At 43.4% G+C, this 22,868-nt stretch overlaps 1 protein-coding gene across 7 annotated transcripts in view; it reads left to right on the top strand.

Annotated features, from left to right (window-relative positions):
• The window catches only part of PPP1R9A (protein phosphatase 1 regulatory subunit 9A), a 326,933-nt gene that overhangs the window by 290,121 nt on the left and 13,944 nt on the right, over positions 1 to 22,868 (top strand). For 3 of the 7 annotated variants that reach the window (XM_062178639.1, XM_062178638.1, XM_062178636.1), the window contains 4 exons: positions 4,906 to 5,063; positions 5,590 to 5,836; positions 14,810 to 14,897; positions 14,994 to 15,077. In XM_062178639.1, the coding sequence (XP_062034623.1) occupies positions 4,906 to 5,063; positions 5,590 to 5,836; positions 14,810 to 14,897; positions 14,994 to 15,077 (577 nt within the window). Of the gene's footprint in view, positions 1 to 4,905; positions 5,064 to 5,535; positions 5,837 to 14,809; positions 14,898 to 14,993; positions 15,084 to 22,868 lie in introns of all 7 variants that reach the window. The other 4 variants (XM_062178637.1, XM_062178634.1, XM_062178635.1 and 1 more) reach the window with 2 other exon arrangements.

The raw sequence follows: 22,868 nt of genomic DNA, 5'->3' as shown, positions 1-22,868 counted from the left end.
ATGAAAAATCAGGGACCAGCACTGTGGCTCAGCGGGTTAACGGCCTGGCCTGAGCATCAACATCCCATGTGGGCCCTGGTTCTAGTCCCGGCTGCTCCTCTTCCCATCCAGCTCTCTGCTATGGCCTGGGAAAGCAGTAGAAGATGGCCCAAGTCCTTGGGCCCCTGCACCCACGTGGGAGACCCGAAGAAGATCCTGGTTCCGGATCGGTACAGCTCTGGCCATTGCAGCCAATTGGGGAGTGAACCACTGGACGGAAGACCTCTCTCTCTCTCTCTGCCTCTGCCTCTGCCTCTCTGTAGCTCTGCCTTTCAAATAAATAAATAAATCTTTAAAAAAAAAATAAAAGAAAAATCAGATTGGACCAGAATCCCAAGGTCATTTTGAGTTGCTATGTTTAATGTTGTCATATTACACATAAAGAAAGTACTTAGGGGCCAAACAAATTACCCCTTAAATTATTAAGAAACACAAGCCTCACACGTTTTCCTTCTGTGAATATATCTACATCTTGTCTAATGCTCTAAAGAGGTTATGTTTCGTGTGGTGCCATTGGTTGAGGCTTCTGATGAAAGTTTCTTCCAGCTTCCTCCTGGTACAAGAACTATTGAAATGTTCTCAGCTCAGTTCTTTTGCTGGTCATTTATAAAGTTTTTTTTTTTTTTTTGTCAGAATGGACTATAAATTACTGGCTTATAATCCATGAATCACTGCTTTGAAGCACCTCTGAGATACTTGCCTTTAGATCTTCAAAAATTAATTTCATGCGATGTGTGTTGTCGGCCACTTGGATGCACTTTAAGGCACTGCTTTTTCAGACTCCAGCTCTCTGCATATTTAATAGTTAAAATTTCATGTGTGTTTTCAAGTGGTTTACACCAAGTCAGCTGATGTTAAAGCAAATACACCAGATTGCTGTTTGGGGGTTGTCTTGACACAAGCACCTGCAAATTGCTGAACAGTCATGTTGCCAGAAATCTCAGAATAAGTTCTCTGCACTCTTACCTTCAGCTAATCAGTTGCTCTAGTTTCCCCTCATTCTGTCACTCTATTTGTTGAGCACCCCTTGATGGAGTAGCTACTGTAGCCCTGGATGTAGGATGCCATTGTGCATCCCCATGGCCAGGATTCTATTGCAGAAGGAACTGTGTTTACAAAAGTGGAGCTTCTTCCATGGGTCCTTTTGTCAGTGAGTAACCGAACCTGTAATTAAACCAGCCATGCAAGAAATCATCCATGAAGCAAAAATTTCTGTATCTTAGATCATATCTTCCCTTTTTCTCATGTTCACTGCCACATATATGGAAGATTAATGATATTTCACAAAGTAGTCTATTGTAGAAGTAGACATCTGAGACTAATCATGTCATATATGATTTTAAAACCTAAAATATTGAACTTTTATGATATTGAATTTTTTAAAGATTTATTTATTTGAGAAGCAGAGTTACAGAGAGGCTGAGATTGAGAGAGAGAGAAAGAGGTCTTTCATCCACTGGTTCACTCCCCAATTAGCTGCAATGACTGGAACTGCACTAATCCAATGCCAGGAGCCAGGAGCTTCTTCTGGGTCTCCCACGTGGGTGCAGGGGCCCAAGGACTTGGGCCATCTTCTACTGCTTTCCCAGGCCACAGCAGAGAGCTGGATCAGAAGTGGCACAGCCAGGACTCAAACCAGCACCCAAGTGGGATGCTGGCACTGCAGACTGGGGCTTTAACCCACTGTGTCTCAGCGCTGGTCCCAGGTATTAAATTCTTACCAGGTAGGCGCTTAGCCATACAGTGGTCTCTCTCTCTCTCTCTCTCTCTCTCTCTCTCTCTCTCTGCTTCTCAAATAAACAATAAATAAAAGGGGGTTCCCCCCAAATCTTATGATACTAGCTTTTTCAACACTAGCTAAATCAGAGTGGTTAACTTAGTCATCTGGACGTCAGAACAGTCGGATGATCGTAGCAGCTTATCATCTAAATATCTGTGCAAATGAAGGCAAGCTACTCAAGTATGCTGAGCTGCAGGAGAGGAGCAAACATAGTTCTGTGGTGTCTTGGGGGTGTTGTGAGGAACAAGCGAGACAGAGTATGTAACAGTGCTTTGTATCACAGAGTGTGCAATCCAGATATGAAACAGAAAAGGTATAAAACGGGCCGGTGCCACGGCTCACTTGGCTCATCCTCCGCCTGCGGTGCCGGTACCCCGGATTCTATCCCGGTTGCCCCTCTTCCAGGCCAGCTCTCTGCTATGGCCCAGGAAGGCAGTGGAGGATGGCCCAAGTGCTTGGGCCCTGCACCTGCATGGGAGACCAGGAGGAAGCACCTGGCTCCTGGCTTCGGATCGGCGCAGCTCGCCAGCTGCAGTGTGCCGGCCAAAGCGGCCATTTGGGGGGTGAACCAAAGGAAAGGAAGACCTTTCTCTCTGTCTGTCTCTCTCTCACTGTCTAACTCTGCCTGTCAAAAAAAGAAAAAAAAAAGAAAGAAAAGATATAAAACATGCAGGTACTATGGTATTTCTAGGTACATTATTTTCATCTATGTGGTTTTCCACGTACATTTTATATGTAAACAAAGCTTGTAAGGTTGACTTTCTCCCAATTAGCACAACTAATGAACACTTAATGGGCAGCTGCAAATACAGAATTTATTGGAAGGAGAAAATTAAGGTAATCGATGAGTTGATTTTTTTTCTCCATTGACATGTAAAAAGCAAAGGGACTCCTAATGAGAACATATTTACTTGTTCTCTATGTGTACCCACATTGCCTAACTTTTAAAGGTATTCTCTCTTTGTTCAAGTATGGGAAAGGTAAAGTCAAAACCTCCTGTAAATATTGGATGACTGTCCTGGGTAATTTTGTTTGTTAGAACCATGTGGTAGCTGCCAGATTTTGAGGGCACAAGAGGCACAGCCTGGGGTCCTGCTTTGCTTGTGTTTTGAAATAGAACGTACTCAGAGCACATCTTTAGAATCATGCTGCAAAATTAATTACCTGAGCTAGTGATAGGGCAGGAAATTGTTTTATTCCATTAGTTCCAGCACACATTAATTTTCTACAACTCAGTTTTACTTTTATTTTTATAAACTTTTATTTTCATTATATTTGAAAGGCAGAAGGAGAGAAGCAGAGAGACAGACACAGAGAGATCTCCCATCTGCTGGTTCACTGTCTAAATATGTGCAATAGCCAGGAGTGCGCCAGGCCAAAGCCATGAGCCCAGAACTCAGTGTGGGTCTCCCACATGACTGGCAGAGACTCCAGTACTGGAGCCATCACCTGCTGCCCCCAGGGTGCACACTGGCAGGAAGATGGATTGGAAGGGGAGTATTCAGGCATTTCACAATGGTGTATGGGCATCCCACGGTGTCACGTGCCTGCTGTACTTTCAGAAGTTTAAATCCAGAAGCACTTAACTAGTCATTCCTTGAACATAAGTACATGTTGTGACTGCCACCCTGAAAATATAAAATAGGATTAGTGGTCAAGCTACTTTACTATTTCTAAGGAGTGATTGTATGTACAGATCTAAGGAGTTGTATGCCAAAGATATCCAAACGGAGAGTCCATTTCCCCAATATCCAGGTGTGTTCATGGGTTACCTTTCGCTTTCCTCTTTGGAATATTAACTCCTAGGTTCCACCTTAAAATCTTATTAGCAAAATTAAAGATGTTAAGAGCCAGACCAAGGAGGATCACATCGGTCTCTCCCTGTAGCCTTCATTCTTTTGTTTTCTTTGTATTCTACTTAACTGTTTTTCTTCTTTTTTTCTCTTGGAGTCTTTGTATTTAAAGACAGACATCTTCCTCTGGACACCCATGCAGGTTCTGGTTTGGAGAAAAGCTATTCAGAAAGAGAAATGAGACAGAGCACATACAGATAACTTGGAGTATACTGGCAGACTTAGACGTTAATGAGGGAAAAAGGTCATAATTATCCTATTTCACCCATCAGAGTAGTAAGTTTAGTACTTGTCCTTGGTTAACATCATTTGTGTAGCCAGGTCTGGTGTTATTTCCTTGGCTGTCTTCAATTTGCTGATGAAGCAAATTTCCCTTTGGTCTTTCTCTATGATTCAAAGAGGATTAAGCTAGATTTTCAGAAATTCTGTTTGGGGTGGAAAAGTATATATTAAGACCAAAATGGTACAGCCACCACAACCTATTAGTAAATTTTGCTATGAAAGTGTATGTTGGGGCAGACATTTTGAGTAGTGGTTAAGACACTACTTGGAATACCTGCATCCCATATCAGAGAGCCTGGGTTCATTTCCTGCCTTCGCTTCCAGTTGTAGCCTCCTGCCACCCTGGGCGGCAGCAGTGATGGCATAGGTGTATCTAGGTCACAGCCACACACATGAGACCAAGATTGAATTTCAGGCTCCTGGCCCAACCCTGCTGAGGGCATTTGGGGAATGAACCAGCAGATGGGAGATTTCTCTGTGCCTGTCTCACTACCTTTCAAAAACATAAAAAGCAATAAGAAAAAGAAAATGTATGCTGCTAGCTCTCCTTTGTACGCCACACTTGACCTGGCAATCTGACTTTTAAGTTTTTGTCCTCTGTTAGATCTCCCAACTTTGCTATACTTGCCTCTTGCATATTTGGTCCCAACATGCACACTCATAAATAAACAAATACAAATCAACACTTTTTATAATTGTGTCACAGGAAGATTTTATGTTCTTTTGATGTTACATTTTTGTTGTTGGTTTTATCTTTAGTATTGAATTTGAACCTTCAGGCTTTTCCATTCCTCCTAAATCCCACTGACTTCTTTGTTACCAGTGGGATAGCAGACAGGCAATCATTGTTGCCATTTGTTTCTCGCCCAATGTTACTGACAGCTTTGTGGTCAGTGTCTGTGGGCTCCAAAGCTTTCTCTCACTGTTCCTTTTGCAATGTTCTTTTCCTAGACCTGAACGAAGCAGTCCCAGAGACAGAGCGCCTGGATTCGAAAGCACTGAAAACCCGCGCCCAGCTCTCGGTGAAGAACAGGCGCCAGCGGCCTTCCAGGACAAGACTGTATGACAGCGTCAGTTCCACAGACGGGGAAGACAGTCTGGAGCGGAAGGTGAGCACCCGGACTGCAGTGTTGGCCTCTACCATTTTTCCTACAGCATATGGAAGAGAATTTTTTTTCCCAACTAAAATCTATGTCTTGGCTGGAAGAGTTCACATCTTTGTCCTCTGATTTCTTCCTCAGTGTTACACACTGTTGTAATTCAAATCCAGTGAGCTAACCAAGAGTGTTATCCCTGTTGTCATGTTTCTTGAGGATTTTGCTTTCCTGTTCAACTGTGTTGGCTTTAGCAACTGGGAACTGCTGACTCTGTTTCTGTGTGTTGTAGCTGTCTGTGTTAGCTACCCTGTTAACTTGGTGAGTTGTTGCGAGCTTTGCATTCTTATCTGTAAACCAACAAGCAAACACGGTTTCCATGGGGATTCACTTAAAAAAAAAAAAAGTGATTGGTCTTATTTCCAAGTAAGTATTGCATAGAACCAATACTCAGTATCATAACCTTTATAATCTCTTATACCAACAGCTTTCAAACAGTTTCTATAACCACATGCATATTACCAAATCACTTCTACCCAAGGGTTCAAGATCTTCTTCTCCAGAATCAGATTCTGGTGTTCCACCCCTCACCCCAGTGGCTAGCGATGTGCCATTCTCACCTGACCACATTCCTGGATTCCAAGAAGAATCGCTGCACCCAGACAGGGAGTCCTTCTCCTCTGCCTGGGGAGACACATCCCTCTCCTCTCCTTCCAAATCTGATCACGACATGGAAGAATCTCCTTGCCACCATCAAGCTACGTCCAGGAAAATATCACAAGACAAAGGTATTTTAAGTTTCTTCCTGTTTTGCTTTGTCATATATCGCCAGCCCCCAAATTGTGCAATATAAGGTAGCTTTTTCTTACAGTCATAAGTTATTTGTCTTCTCACTACTAGCAATACTGCATTCCTTTTACATTATGGGAGCAAGCGAAACACACCTAATCCTTGCCCCCCACCACCCCCATGTGTTTCATTTCAAGTGTGTCATCGTTTTCTGCCTGATTCAGTGTTTGTATCTCTTAGGCTCAGAAGAAGAGTTTACTATCAAAGGGAATTCTGGAAGGGATCTTCTAAGTAGCCCAAAGTTTCAATAAACACTAACATACTCATTTAGGAAAAACCAGTAAAGATCAAAGTGATGTCAGTCTTAACCTATTCGTTGATTTTTACTTATTTTGTTTATTTTATTTTTATTTAGAAAATATTTTCACAATTATGATTTATAGTGCAAAGAATGTGACAGAAAGTGGCAATAAAGATAATTCAAGAAGGCTCATCAGTTAAAGTTTAAAACAGGCTCCTAGAATTACACCAGAATTTTACAAAACTATCAGTAGACTTTTGTCCTTTTTTTTGTATACTTTTTAAATTTATATGTAAAGATGATCACAGTTACTAAGGATCAGAGACGTGGTCATTTAAATTAGATAGCAAACTGCTAAATTTGGCAAATTGCCCACAACTTCAGATTGAGATTTGGGGTGAGATTCACTCAACCCTGAGGGTGTAAGGGTGCGTCGCTCCAGTTTTGAACATCCTGTATCATGCATTTCTAGCAGATCACAATTGTGATCCCTGTACAGATGCCTTGTGGACATAGAGACACTGTTGGCTGTGGGGCTTGTACTGTTGAAAAGCACCCAGCTTCGTTCCTGATGTTTTCTCGTTGTTTTCCTCTCCTGAACCTGTCAGCTGCTAGAATTATCTCCCAAAGACTGATCCTGAGCACAGCTCTTCTAGAAGCAGTTTTGAGGTAAAAATTGAGTACTTAAAGAGTACAAAATGCCAGTGGAGGCCAGATGATTTATGTCAGGTTGGTGAAAAGCTGGCCTGTGATTTCAGCCTACTTTCCAAAGAATTGAAGACTTCAAAAACCTTCATTAATTAACCTAAATTGTGGGTTAAAATGGCATTTTAATTATATTTTTATTTTATTTTATTTATTTATTTATTTATTTTGACAGGCAGAGTGGACAGTGAGAGGGAGACACAGAGAGAAAGGTCTTCCTTTTGCCGTTGGTTCACCCTCCAATGGCCGCCGTGGCCGGCGCGCTGTGGCCGGCGCACCACACTGATCCGAAGGCAGGAGCCAGGTACTTCTCCTGGTCTCCCATGGGGTGCAGGGCCCAAGCACTTGGGCCATCCTCCACTGCACTCCCTGGCCACAGCAGAGAGCTGGCCTGGAAGAGGGGCAACCGGGATAGAATCCGGCGCCCTGACCGGGACTAGAACTTCATGTGCTAGGCAGAGGATTAGCCTGTTGAGCCGCGGCACCAGCCAAATTATAGTTTTATTTTTTAAAGATTTATTTATTTATTTGAAAGTCAGAGTTAGAGAGAGATCTTCCATCTGCTGGTTCACTCCCCAGGTGTCCTCAATGGCCAGGGCTGGGCCAGGCTGAAGCCAGAAGCCAGGAGCTTCATCTGGGTCTCCTGTGTGTGTAGCAAGAGCTCAAGACTTGGGCCATCTTCCACTGCTTTTCCCAGGCCATTAGTAGAGAGCTGGATTGGAAGTGGAGCAGCTGAGACACAAACCAGAGCCAATATGGGATGCCAGTGCTGCAGGAGGTGGCTTTACCCACCTTGCCACAATGCAAGCCTCTGGCATTTTTATTTTTCTTTTATTTTTTTCTAAGATTTATTTATGTATTTGAAAGGCAGAGCTACAGAGAGGCAGAGAGAGAGAGAGAGAGGTCTTCCGTCCGGTGGTTCACTCCCCAATTGGCTGCAATGGCCGGAGCTGTGCCGATCCAGAGCCAGGAGCTTCTTCCGGGTCTCCCACATGAGTTCAGGGGCCCAAGGACTTGGGCCATCTTCTTCTGCTTTCCCAGGCCACAGTAGAGATCGGGATCAGAAGTGGAGCAGCCGGGACTTGAACAGGCGCCCATATGGAATGCCAGCACTGCAGGCTGCAGCTTTACCCACTATGCCATAGTGCTGGCCCTGGCATTTTTATCTTTTAAATTGAATTGTTTGTTTTCTTTTTGTTGAATTTTTAAAAGAGTTTATTTGTTAATTTTATTTATTTGAAGGCAAAGTGACAAAGAGAGAGAGAGAAAGGCCTTCTGTTTACTGGTTCCCTCCCCTAAATGCCCACAGCAGGCAGGGCTGGGCCCTACTGAAGCTAAGAGCTCCAGCCTCTATCCTGGTCTCAGCGTGGGTGGCAAGGACCCAAGTACTTGGGCCATCACCTGCTGCCTCCCCAGTCACGCTAGTGGGAAGCTGGATTGGAAGGCAGGGACAGGATTTGATCCTATACACTGGGATATGGGATGCAGGCATCACAAGCAGCAGCCCAACCCACTGTGCCACAACACCCACCCCTCAAAAAACACTTTTAGAGAAATCTGCTTGTGGCAAGCCCTCTGTGATCTCTTTTTGTAAAAAAGATGTGTATAGACTCGTCTGTGAGGAGGCAGGAACAGCAGCTGCATGCACTTTGGAGCAGGTTGAGTGTAGGAGACCTCAGCAGCTATTGTAAAGGCATCCCATGATCCTGGAGGAATCCATCACTCACACACGAAATCTGACCCGCAGGCTTTTGAAGGCGGCCAGATCTTGTCTGGATTCTCCCTCTGCCGTTTCGTTTCCCACTTGTTGGGGATTCTTTGAAGTTGGCAGATGTTTTCTCTCAGCTTTGAGAGGTGCTGCGTGGGTGTGAGCCAGGCTTTGCGCTCCACTAGCAGTGACCTGCCAGGAAACCATCAGAATTGCACGCCGCCCCCCACGCCATGCCGCCTGTGTGCTTCTGGGCCTTCTTCAGGATTAAGCCCCAGTGAAGCAGGCAGGACCAAACAACCAGGGGAGCTTCATTGCTCGCAGAGACCAGCTGCCGCCCTCAGCATCCCCATTCCCGGTTTTCCTTGGCTGGCTGTGCTTGGTTTTTTATAAGGTACTGGCTTCATCCCTGGTCGGTTACCACTGTTACCATCGTTAGGTACTAGCTGTGCCCAGGTGAAAGCAGTGCCAAAGCCTCATGTTCCTCCCTCACCTTGATAGATACTTGGGAGGCCTTCCCTGTCCTCCTGACACTAACCCACTCCTTCCCGTCTTCATGCCACAGATGGTTGTTGTACACCCACCCTGGGCCAGCAATGTTCCATAGACTGCTGTACGATGAGGAGCATGGTTGCTTCCGCTCCCTCAGGGAACTTCTCACTGCTCTGCCTGCTGCTGCCGCCTTCTGCCTCGCCCCCGCCCTCTCTCCCATCCTCTCTCTCTCCCGCACGTACTTGGTGACAGACCTTGCCACCCCCATCAGCAACAACTTGAAGACCGTCCATCCTCTCGCCTTCTGGGAGGCCCGTGACCCACTGACTCCCTCTCAGTCCCCTGTCACCAGCCCACAGAGCAGCCTGGCCCTCGGTCTTCTCAGTTGGAGAACTCAGTAGCCTACCCTGATTCAGTCAGGCTGAGGGTGGCTGCGTCGTGCTGTCCGGCTTCGGAACACGTCGCTAAGCCAGAACGCAAAATTTCTGGTTTCCTTGGGAGGTCCAGGTGGCATTATAACCAGTGTCCTTCATTTGTTGTGGTCTCTCTCTCTCCTGGTTGGTAGGTGCGTAAGTCAGAAAATTGTTCAGTGTACATAAAATCAGAAGTTCCCTGGGTGTGGAAACAGGCTATGTTCCCCTGACTCAGCCTGGCTTAGGAATCGCCCATTTCCCTGCAGCTCCACCAGTCCCCCTGCTCTCTCCGACCTCAGGGCTCTCCTGACCCAGCAGCCAATCAGCGTACCCCACTAGCATCCAGGCTTCAGCAGACTGCATGCTGCCATTGTTAAGACACTGTGGTGGCTGATGCCACGGCGATTAGGAGAGTGGGGTCTACCTTTATCGTCTTCAAAAACAGCGTTTACAAAAACTAGTGAGTTCCTTGGCTCGTATGAAAGAACTCCACTACTCAGATCTGGAATGTAGAGACGTTAGGTGTGGTTCACCTGTGGCTGCCGTCTCTGTGTGCTTCTACGTGCAGTTTTCCCAGCTCCGTGACTCAGCAGTAAGGGCAGAAAGATGAGATGTAGTGATACTCGCAGGTACAGACTGAACTGCATGTGTGCACTGTAGCCAGACTGTCCACTCCAGGGGATTTCTGATCCTCCTTCAAAGCCCAGCATAAAGCTTACCCCCTTAGAGCAGACACCCACCCCTTCGCATCCCAGGCAGTGTGAATTACCCTCTTCTAGCTGAGGCAGCAAAAGTTTCATACTGTTACTCCTGCCTCTGTTACTTTGTGTTTGATAAATGATCTGGGTGTCAAACAGGAGCCAAAGTTTTCTCGTTTATCTTATCAGTATTTGTATTCCTATTTCCCAAGAGAGAATATGGCATAGAATTGATGTTCACTGCTTTTCTGGATGAATTTCTAAGCACCTCTCTCTGGATAATCAGTGCAGATCTTAGCAGGGCATCAGGCAGAGCCACTCTGCACCTGTTTCTGTGAAGGACCGCCCCACTCTTTCTCTCCTGTACTGTCTGCCTCCCTGCTGCAGTGGCAGAGACTGTATAGCCCACAACCTAAAATGTTCTCTGGCCATGCAGAAGCGCCTTCCTGACCCCTGATTTAGAACTATGTCTTCTTCCATTCAGCATTGCCGATAAACTCTGAAAATGGCCCGGTCATTGGTTTCACGAACACTTTGGTCTAGCAGGTTACTAAACAAAACGATTAAGTACAGTTGTGTCTGATTGCAAGCCTGAGGTTGGTCCTTGGTTGCTCTCACTGAGTTGGGAGTTTTCTCAATGGTGCTAATACCACATTTATAAGCTGTCATTTTTTTATTCATATGTGGGAGACTTTGGTGGAAATTAGGGTAGATTGAGCCTCATTATAACCAGTTAAGTGATATGCATTTTACTGAATGTCAGCTAAATTAGAGGAAGTAAAAGTGTGGTTTTTTCTCTCCCTAGGGGTTTATGGATAAGGTTGTATGGCAGTAAATGACATGAAAATATTTTCCTAATTCTTACTTATATGGACAGCCTCATACTAAAGTTTTGGTGTCTGGTTTACATAGCAATGGGCCTTTGTTCCATCAGGATTAAGTAGAGTAAATTAAACACCATCAGTTTCTACTCACAATTACTAGAGATTATTCTAAGTTTATGTGTGGTTGGTTATTAACTCTGCCTAACATGGAATATGCCTTCAAAAATATTCATTGAATTGATGACCTGGAAAATAAAACCGGGCTTTTTTAAAGCCTTATAAAATGCATTGCTTATTTGTGTGTTGCTTTAGGCCTCTATAAATATATATATATATAATAAAATTATATCATTATTCAAAGGAGAGCAACGTTGCATCCAGATGAAATTGGTAAACAAAACTTGCCAAAGGAAGTGCAGTTATAGTAACCAGGAAGGGACTTTAAGAAATACGAAAAGGTCGTGAAGGAGAGCATATTGGGTAGAGCAGTGGCATCAACAGTGACAGGCACACTTACTATGAAGTCGGAGGAATGGAGCTGTGCCAGCCTGCAGAAGTGGTCTGTGCAAGGCATGGAGGTCCCACATCAGAGTGAAGGGGCAGAGGAAATCAGAGCTCTAGAACTAAATGTCTCAGATACCTGCATGTACCCTTGAAAGGAGGAATGCGAGTCTAAACTGAGCACAGAAAATGGGCAGTCAGAAACATTAGGAGGGCAGCATGATTAGCTAACTTGGTCTTTGTTTTTTCACAGAATGGGGTAAGCTCCGGAGAGAAGCCCTGGCTGGGAGGGAGATTTTCAAGTCTCCACTATAAAGCAGGGGATAGTTAAGTGTGTTGTTGCAGGGAATTTAAGGCGAATGCAGTCAAGAAAAGACCTTAGGATTTAGCTATCAGGAGATCATTTATTACCTTTGGAAATGAAAACCAGGTTGCCAAAGCCTAAAGCAGAGGCACTTAAATCTGCCGGCTCAGACTTGTACTTGGTCATGAAGGTAGTACTGGTCATGAAGGTAGTACTTGGTCATGAAGATAGTACTGGTCATTAAGGTTGTACTTGGTCATGAGGGTAGTACTGGTCATGAAGGTAGTACTGGTCATGAAGGTAGTACTTGGTCATGAAGGTAGTACTGGTCATGAAGGTAGTACTGGTCATGAAGGTTGTACTTGGTCACAAAGGTAGTACTGGTCATGAAGGTAGTACTTGGTCATGAAGGTAGTACTGGTCATGAAGGTAGTACTTGGTCATGAAGGTAGTACTGGTCATGAAGGTAGTACTTGGTCATGAAGGTAGTACTGGTCATGAAGGTAGTACTTGGTCATGAAGGTAGTACTGGTATGAAGGTAGTACTGGTATGAAGGTAGTACTGGTATGAAGGTAGTATTGGTCATGAAGGTAGTACTGGTATGAAGGTAGTACTTGGTCATGAAGGTAGTACTGGTATGAAGGTAGTACTTGGTCATGAAGGTAGTACTGGAGAGACTTCAGAAAGTCTTATGGAAGTTGTACATAAGGCTAAATAAATAAATAAACAAAATGTCTTGTTTGTTCCTCCTTCTCTGAAGTCATACAAGTCCAGTGTTGTTCTGTATGCAGCTATAGGTTCTGATGTGCTTATAGATGGACGCAATGCATTTAAAGTGGGAAACTATATTATTCCTGAATCTTGCCTCTTCAGCCTTGCAGGAGCATTCAGTTCAGTGTTCCTTGGAATACACTTTGGCAAATGTGTGAGAAAATGATGTGAGGTTGCCTAGCAGCAAGGTCTGTGATGGACAGAACCTGGCTTTTCGTCCTGAGATGTCCAAATAAGTGCAACACTAATAGGTGACAGAGTGTTTCCATGTACGTTGTCTCAGTTGGTTTCCTCACCACTCGTTAAAGCATCTCCCAACTACCTCTAATTCAGAAAATAATTGGGCAGTCTCCTTTTAACTTTGCACAGTCCTAGCCATTGAGAGGTACTTTAGGATTGATCTGGAAGAATTTAGCACTTTCTTTTCTTCAGCGTCTATTAAGAAAATTGAAATCCTGCTTTTTAAAAATATCCATTAGCAAAATCACTTTAGAAGGTATTTGTGCTATGACTGTGGATTTCTTTAATGTGTATACGCCACATCTGTGGCTGTTTAATTCTGTGACCCAAAGAATAATGATGCAAATATCCATTATAGATATTCAGGCTAGAAGTGGATTTTTGACACAGATGTATCTGACGCTTGTATTTCATTAGGTACATTTCAAGGAACTGATTAGTATAACCTAAGTTTCATTAACTGAAAATCTGAAACGCTCACTGCTAAAAATCCCTGTAGTATTTGTCAGTGTCCTGAGCTCCCCGAGAGCTTTGAACTTAGGTATGTAAATGGGCACTGTGTGTATGCTTCAAGTTCCTCTCACATAGCTGCCATTGCTGGTTTAGACATTTCTCCCAAAGCAGATACAAATCATAGCAAAATTAACTACCAAAGGTAATTGAACACTATCTTCGAATGACTGTTTCCTCTGTACTCTGTGCCAGAAAATTTCTAGAAATTCTTGAAAACTTTTAAAAGAAGCAGACACCAGAGAGAGCAGTTAGGGAGGAGTAGTCTCACATGGAAGAATGTATCAAGTTGAAAACACCATTGGTTGATCATGTCAGATGATTGGCTTTGCTAAGCCATGGCACCAACACGATCCTCTACTGGGTGGCTCCAGGTGGCGCCTTGGAGTTACCAGCCTTTTTTTGGGTGGAATAAGTGTCTAGTGTCATTCGCAAAGCTCTTCTGATGGATTTCTGGCTATGCCCTACCACTGCCAGCTTAACTCAAAGAGACAAAACCCCATTGGCTGGAAGTACTAAGGAGGCTGGGTGTCTTCTACATCACAAGTTGTGCTCCAACACTAGACAGTGAGAGAGAGAAACAGAGAGAAAGGTCTTCCTATCCATTGGTTCACCCCCCAAATGGCTGCTACAGCCAGCGCAATGTGGCCAGCTCGCCGTGCAGATCTGAAGCCAGGAGCCAGGTGCTTCCTCCTGGTCTCCCATGCAGGTGCAGGGCCCAAGCACTTGGGCCATCCTCCACTGCCTTCCTGGGTCACAGCAGAGAGCTGGACTGGAAGAGGAGCAACCGGGACAGAATCCGGCGCCCCAACCGAGACTAGAACCCGGGGTGCCGGCGCCACAGGCGGAGGATTAGCCTAGTGAGCCATGGAGCCGGCCAACGAAGGACCTTTCAAAGCAGGAAAGGTTTCATGCTGATCACTTACCTAACAAGTCCTCCCCCATGTTCTGCCCTCCTCTAACCCAGTTCTGGTCACAGGCCATTGGCAAGGAAGACACCAGAGTTAGGTAAAACTTTAGCTCTCACTTCCTCCCCAATCTCCCAGACTCTTAGAGGTGGCTTTCTGTTTTGGACTTTGAAGACATGGGAGCAGTGGGGTGGGCTCTTGGTAGGGGACACAAAACCTTGGTGGAGGCAAGAGGGTATGGAGGGCAGAGCCCAGTCATTTGCAACCAAGACTTGGAGCCAGAGAAGGAGTGAAAGGAAATGAAAAAAAAGTCACTTTGGTCCCTGCTTTGAATGCAGTGGACATTCCAGCAATGTGCTTCTTGGTCACCTTCTTCCTTCCAATGTGTTTAAAGCTGAAACTCTTTGTGATAATCCCTGTGCCTGCTTAACCAGATGCTCCCCACACAGCTGTATTTCCTACCACTCATTCAAAGGCATCTATCTTTCTTTTACAGTTAGGGATTTAGGCAAATGCCTTAGATTCAGAGGCACACTGACATTTTGCTCATGGCTTTCAATAATAATTGTCCTTTTTCATCTATGCGTGTATCCTAGATGGTGCCAAGGATCCCAGGTCATTAAGGACGTCCAGTTCATTGGTGGTGCAAGGAGGAAAAATTAAACGGAAGTTTGTGGATCTGGGGTAAGCACTTTATAAAGGGTAAAAAGCAACCCATCTGTAAAGGAGGATTAACAGAATCTCAGCTTCCACTGTTCTGACTGTGTGCTGTCATTATAGGGCACCTTTGCGAAGGAATTCCAACAAGGGAAAGAAATGGAAAGAAAAAGAAAAAGAAGCCAATAGGTTCCCTGCAGGTAGCAGGTACTGGTGCGTGATTAAGAACACAGATTTATTTCTGTACTTAAACTTTCTGGCCTCTTCTATTGTTAACCAAAATCAGTGGTCACTCTCTTTGAGCTGAGGTCATATTCTGAGAGTTGGGATGGGAAAAAAAATTGCACAGTTGGTTTGTATTTGTCTTATTCCAAGATTAGCCTGTACCTTGACATAGCCATTGGTCCTTAATTACATAATTATGATCATGTGAATAGTTTCAATAAATGTTTATCTAAATGCACTATAATTATATTTTTGTGATACGTTAGATATATTTCAGATTTGTCTTGGCCTGGCTACCCACAGTGTTAGTACCTTCTAGCTTTTGTTAAGTCTGAAAAGATAATTTTGCATTTAAGTACCTTGTTGGTTTTCAAGACTGACTTGTCTGTGTGCAGGTAAGACTGACCACCCTTCCTTGCTGATCTTGGCCACCTAATTGACTTTGCAGGCACCAGAAATTGTGCTTCCTGCTCAGTAAAGAATTTCCTGTAGAGAAATGAACTGTGAACGACATATTGTCGCATTTTCCCAATTTTATTCTGAGATTCCACACTGTTAAACTTGGACTAGTATAGGAAAACAGTGAAGTATGAAACCCAAGTCCAAGTGCTTGGATTTGAATATTATCTCTTCCACTGGAACCTTTTAAATCTTGGACAAGTTATTGAACCCTCTGTGAGTCTGCTTCCTCATGTAAAATGAGGGTAGTAATCTCATGCAATTAGTGCAAGAGTTAAGTGAGTTTTCTTGTAAAGCATTTAAAATGATACGTGGCATATGGGAAAGATTCAGACATACTCATTACAACAATTTTTTTCTGCATAATTATCCATATCATTTGCAAGTTACAAAGAAGTTGCCCCTTTGTCACTCCATTTGGTCCTTATGGTGAGGTCAAGAGGGCAGATAATAGTCCCGCGCTTTGCTGAGGAAGGACTTTACCTTCCCAGAATGTAGTTGATTTGTGCGGAGCTGTGCAGCAGGTAATTAATGTCAAGCTGGGCTTGCGCCTCCTCTCTGGATACCTTCCCAACGCGTCATGCCACCTGCAGTTACTGATGCATCTAATGACACTTAAATTTCTTTATGAAACTTTAAGTCATCTCAATATCATTGAGTAAGGAAGAAAAAGACAAAATGCTAAAAATAAAAGTCTGTGAAGTCATTTAGGGATCACTTATCCAGCTCACGAGTTGTCCACCTGCTGTTTCCTTCTTTCCTCTTCTCTGACTCACGCCTTAGTGAGAAATGGTACCTTCTCCCCGGCATTGCAGGAGGATGGGGTGAGGCAGAGGAAGGGGAATTCCCAGAGGAGTTATTTTTGTTAGTCTGGGTTTGCTTTATGCAAAACGATGGAAGAGAGGTCAGAAAACTCTGGTTATATTGTGGACAATAATCTCGGGAAAAAGAAAGATAATCCTGAGGCCATTAGCAACTCAAAAACAACTTCATTTTGAGAAACATAAAATAGTTTACTTTGTACCTTAAAACTGCGAATAGAAAACTATCAAACATTTGTTAGGAGGAAAAACCAAAACAGATAGTGAGATTGTTTAAAAGTGACATGGGTTGGCATTTGGTGTAAGAGTTAAGATGCTCGTGTCCCACGTCAGAGAACCTGGGATCTGTACCCAGCTTGGGCTCCTTATTCCCACTTTTGCCAGTGCAGTCCCTGGGAGGCAGCAGATGATGGCTCAAGTAATTGGGTTCTTGCCACCCAACTGGAAAATCTGGGTGAAGCTCCTACCTCCGGACCATTGTGGACATTTGGGAAGTGAACGAGAAAATGCGAATGCATGCTCACTCTCTCCCTCCCTTTCCTTATCAAATAATGTACAAATACACAAAGAGACAGAAACTCACGCATGTCTGAAATGACATGACACTTTCCCTCCTTGAGTCTCCGGGTGTCAGGGGCAGTCCCTGCCTCTCACTTGGAGCTTCTACCGAAGAGTGATGTGAGCATGACAGCGGGGGGAGGGTGTGTGACTGAATTGCAGGTGAAAATCAAGTGTGAGTCAATGCTGTTGGTGAGTGTTCACCACAGACAGCCAGGGAAACGTGGTCATCAGCAGTGTCTTCCCCAGCCAGCACCAGCTTCCTGAACTTCTAAAGCATCCATTCTGGATTCTCCCTGCTCCAGTAGCCACAGACATCCCACATGTACCAGTGCTACAAAATGGTCATCAGTTAGACTCGTAATTTTATAATTATTTGTAATTACAATAGAATTTTGGCAGGGTGGAGAGGAATCCATATAATTGAAATAATAAAGGAAAAGAGAAAAAGACATGTTTCTGTCTCCAAAAAACCAATTTTTAGCTTTCAGAATAATTGCTCAGTACTAATTAAATCTAATGACAGTTCTGTTATCCTGTAGGGATTAATAATGGGCCCAGAACCTTAGAAAGCATTCCAGGGAGGACAGAATTACTCCCAGGAGGTTCTTGGTGCGGTTGAGTTGGTTTCAAAGGCCCCCAATCTGGGTGGGCTGGTCCAGGTCTGGAGAGGAGTCAGAAAGGAGCTCATCACCCCTACAAGGTCTTTTAGAGAAACGAGGGGAACACTCACAGACTGAGTTAGTAAGCTGTGATTTAGGCTTTTCATCTACTTCTTTCAAGCTTTTGAAACACCTGTTGAGGTCATCAGTTGATTCTAACTCATGACTGTCAGATTTTAAAGAGGCAGGAATTTTGCTAAGTTTGTTCTTGGTTTTAGTTTCTTTCTACCCGTAGAGTAAGAGTCTAGTGTGTTCTTTGTGAAGATATAATAATGCAAATACATAACCAACATGATGTATACATAACCAACAAGTGTAGGAAATAGATGAGTGCAGTGGTCCTAATAACAAGTAAACCCAACAGACAAACATGACTTGGTCCTATCCCTTTTCAAATACGTGCTTAGTGAACATTCCGATTTAAGCAGGCAGCATAGCAGATAGCAAATCAGCTGTCAGAACACATTCTTCCTTTTAAGTGCATGCCACAGGATATGATGGAATATTGTTTTAAATTCTAGAGTAGGAAGCCTCTGATGTCGGTGGGGTGTCTTCTAGGAGCTTTATGGAAAAGCTTACGGTTTAGTCACTGAATGGAAAGCAGATACCCGAGTCTCAGGCTGGATGGAGGGATGTTGGGAAAGTAGGGGGACAGGAGATGCCAATCCACTATGGAAGTGAATTTGCATTCCCCTGAAAAGTGTGAACAATGCAGAGAATACCAACCTGGAATCCAAGGTAACAGTCCTACTTTCCCATAGGTAAGTCACCTTGGTTTCCTACCAAAAAATAGGTGTATTGGATGAAAATTGTGCAGTGTCTACTGCTCATCCATCTCTTTGTGTTCCATCAAAAATGGCAGCATCTAGTCAGATATGGCTATTGAGCATTTGAAAGGTGCCAGTCTTCACTGTTTCCTAAAGCAGAAAATGCATGCCAGATTCAACACTTTAGTATCAAATATCTTACTGATGGTTTTATAATACTGATTATGCTAAATAATAATATTCTAGGGTTTAGAGATTTAAATAAAAATGTACTATCTTTGAAATTAATTTTACACTTATTTTTTCACGCGGCTACCAGAAGACTTTAATTTACATGTGTGATTCATATCAATGTTGATCTATATGAATCTGTGAAAACAAAACCTTCTGATTTCTAACTCAATATTTAGTTGGTCTATAAATAAGCATGTATAGTCATTTGTCTATTTCTTTTTAAGTGTATATTCTGATCCTTTTCACTCCAAAACATTATTTGTATACAAAGTACATGTACTGTAATCATAAAATTTATTTAAAAACTAGTTGAATAAGGAAAAAATAAAGCAAAAAGTGAGATTAGTACTTACAATGCAACTCAATAATGCCTCCTAGTAAGTATTGCAGTGGCTTTCCAGGGAAGGCCAAGAGCACTTTGTCAAAATGGGCAAGAGCCTGGGTTCAGATCCCACCTGTGCCACTTATTATGTCGGGCAAGTTATGCAACTCTGTGTGCCTCAGGTTCCTCTTCTATAAAATGGAGACATGCACTGTATAAACACACACACACACACATACACACATACAATCCCCAACTAAAAATGGCTCAACTTAACGACATTTCGAGTTTACAATCTTGCAAAAGCCACAGGCATTCAGTAGAAACCAAACTTTGATTTTTGAGCTTGAATCTTTTCTCAGACCAGCGATAAGGGGATAGGATACCTGCTGTGATGCTGGGCAGCCCAGCAAGCTGGCGCTCCCCCATCACCCCGGTGATCAGGGACAGCAAACCACCAATGCTGTGCACTGTGTGGTGTTGCTAAGCTATGCTGTTTGGTGTGTTAGGCATATTAAAAGCAGTTTCCATTTAGGATAGTTTCAGTTCAGGATGGATGTATCGGGATGTAGCCCTATCATAAATTAACACATGTATGGTTGTTGGGAAGATTGGATGGGCCACATAAGCACATTTTAAATCCTATCATTATTTATATTTAAAGCAAGTTAGATGGGAGGGATGGAAAATAAAGTATTCTCTATATGTATTTTGCTGACAGTCTTGTTCATCCAAGGATGGGTTTTATAGAGGGATATATGGATTATATTTCCAGCAGTTCTTCCTAGTTGATATCTCTGTTGAAGATGCTTTAGATAAAGTATGGTTTGACAGTGTGTTTGAGATTATAACCTAAGGCAGCTGCCTGGAGGGAAGCTCTGCCCTGCTGCTGGGTAAGACAGAGGCCCTACTTAATGGAAACAGCCCCTCCTAAAGACTGAGGATCAAGATGCGCATGTGTGTAAATAGACAACTCCTCTACCTAAAATAAACCTAGCCTGGTGAAAGCAGTCACTTTTTATGGAGACCTTTGAATAATGTCAGCTTAGCCTTAGGACAGCAAACTTACTCACCTATAACTATCCCATTCATAGCAGTATTTATCAATTTAATATTCAGTTTTTTTCTTAAGTATTTCAGAAATCCCAGTGCAGTTATCAATGAGATTAATTTATTGTGTACATCTAAAAACACAAATATAAAATGAATTTTGGTGGCAAAAAAGAATTTAAGTGAGTGTGAAATTTTAGGATAGAATCAATAAACAAATTCCTCTCTCAGATTTCTACTAGTACGTATTTTCTAAAATATATTATTCCTGAACCTGGCACTTACGTGAGAGGGTATGGATTGTATTTACATGATCCTCTTTCCTGTTTCACTTTAAACTGTGCTAGCTTGTGGAAGACTCATTAAAGGAATAGTTTCACTGTCTCAAATGAGTTAAGGTTGAATAGTCTACAGTGGTGAAAGATTCAGACCAGAACTCAGGATCTGGAAGCAGGGTCAGCAGGCTGTGTCTAGGGCAGTTGGCCCTGAGCCACACTTGGACACGTTGCTCACGGCTGTTACCCAGTGAGGTCTCCTAGCCCCCATTGGCTGGGGCTGGCCTTACCTGCCCCCTTTTCTTGGTGATTTTTTGAACCCTACAGCACTCCTTCATCTGACTTGGATAAATGGATATCTGCAACCCTTCCCTGGGGCACCTAACTTTCTTTAATGAACTTCCTTTACTACCCACTTCAACTCAATAGTCTTCCTGTACTTTTTCTGTTGTGGCAATTCCTGAAATCTAAATACTATTTTGATGAGATTCAGCTAGATTCTGAATAGTCCACACACCTGGTGTTCAAAGTTAAAGCAATAACAACAACAAAATCACCATGGAACAGAGAGTTGAACAATTTGATAAGATGTATATAAATTTGTTAATTACTCTTTATACTTACTAGCTATAGACCACATAGATGCCAAGACACAGCTATGCCAAAAATGACATCCGTGGATTATGAAGACTGAACCTGAAGCCATTCTTTTTCCCAGTTCCTAACAATAAAGCATCAGGGGTATAACAGTGACTTGTGGTTATATGTTTTTTCATAAACAAGAGCAAGACATTAAGTAGGTCAAGGCAGCATGGAGCATATGGCTATTTTGATCCTCTGGAAGTTATTTTCAAATCCATCAAGAGGTTTATTTCTACCAATTGTGATTTGGGGAAGGAGGGAGAAAACAGACAAAAAGGAAGGAAGGAGGGAAGATTGAAGGTAGGATTTTGTGTTACTCCTAAGGTTTTTACACAATGTGCAATGAACTATAGGATTGGCCAAACTAGAGTAACCACTACCAAACCCTTTCTGCTCCTTTTATGGGCCGAAGAATTCACTTTATCCAAAACACAGTGGCATTTCCTTTAGAAAACATGTCTGGTGAACTGATAGGTCTGTAATTTTCAAGTAATAGAATAGGATTTTGTTCATTAAGCGAGCATTCTGGATCCTAGGTTCAGCCAAACAAAAGCACACCACTGTTGCGTTCTTCAGCGTGCAGAGGCCATGCCGGTCCATGGGGTTTTACATTTCTAAAGCCACTGATCCACAGAGCAATGAGGAGGACCAGATGCAGCTTCAGCAGGGCTACAACCAGGCCTCCGGGAGAACTAACCGGAGAGCACTCTTGAGAACGCCCCCAGCACGGGGCGCTTGGCAGCTGTGGGGACGCTGGGGCTCAGACGTGGGCTTTTGTCCCTGTTGGGCTTCTCCTGCATCCTGTCAATTCTCTTGATGCGTAAGCTCGAAAAGAGGCCGGGCTTCCACAGTCCGGGCCACCACAAGGGGTGAGAACAGCGTGACCTACCTCAAGACCTGTCCTCCATACAAGTCCACATGGAATTATTAGCATGGAATATTCCCCTGGCAGAGAGAATTTTATGACAGAGTTGAATTAGATGTGGCCAGCAGGCGTTTGTTTGCTTGTTTTTCACATGTACTCTGGCTGGGATTTGGCCTACCAAAATTCCTTTTCAGATAAGGTTACAGAAGGACAATTAGGAAACAATATTCACATTTGCCGCCTGTCTTATTGAGAAGGCAGTGGTGATGGTTCTAAGAGCATTGACACAAAGGGAGTGGGACAGTTGTCGTTGTCACTTTGTCATTGGTCACTCCAGGGAGTGGGACAACTTCATGTTGTTAGGTATGGCCTATTTATAAACTTTGAGGCATCCATATATTTAAACAACCCACACTTCATTGGAATTACTGGTAGAATGCTTTTAAAAATGCCTTTAATTCAGAAATATATAACCAGCAATGATAATGATCACTAGTCCCGGTTTTTCCTGGATATGCCCAATTATAAAATGAAGGCTACAGAGAAGATATTTTTATGTGACTGTGTAGTTATCGCTTTCTGAACCTTTTTACTGGAGCATGGAACCCAAGATAAAGGACAGCTTAAGCAGTTAAATCATGGTGGATGGGAGAATTTCAGAGATGTACCTCTCCGGAGGTACCTGGTGGCATTCGAGGAGGTGAGGGGAGACTGGAGTGGGTCCCAGAGCTGTACAATGTGAACCAAAGCCCAAGAACCCATGATCCTTCCCAAGTGGAATGTGTCTACATTAAGGAGGTCATTTCTCTCCATCTCCAAGAGTGGCTGGGGACAGCTGTCCCCTCCTAAGTAACCATCTGGAATGACAGTGTTGGAGCTCCTCACCTATGCTGTGGAACCAGTGTAGGTTGACATCTGGTTCTCATAGTGTCACCTGGAATGAGCAAATCCATACCTGGAAGACCAGTACAGTAATTTTCCATGAGTAAAGAATGATATGTTCTCCAAAACCCTCATTTATATTCATGATCATATTATACAAGGGTGTGTCAGCAAATTAAAAGATGAGTTTATTTTGTTGCAAAAAAATGTGAAAGTCATACAGATTTTACATAATC

The sequence above is a fragment of the Lepus europaeus genome, chromosome 20, assembly GCF_033115175.1.
Source record: "Lepus europaeus isolate LE1 chromosome 20, mLepTim1.pri, whole genome shotgun sequence".
Classification (NCBI taxonomy): Eukaryota; Metazoa; Chordata; class Mammalia; order Lagomorpha; family Leporidae; genus Lepus; species Lepus europaeus.
The sequence above is the reverse complement of the archived record's forward strand: the minus strand, read 5'-3'. Positions and strand labels throughout refer to the sequence as shown.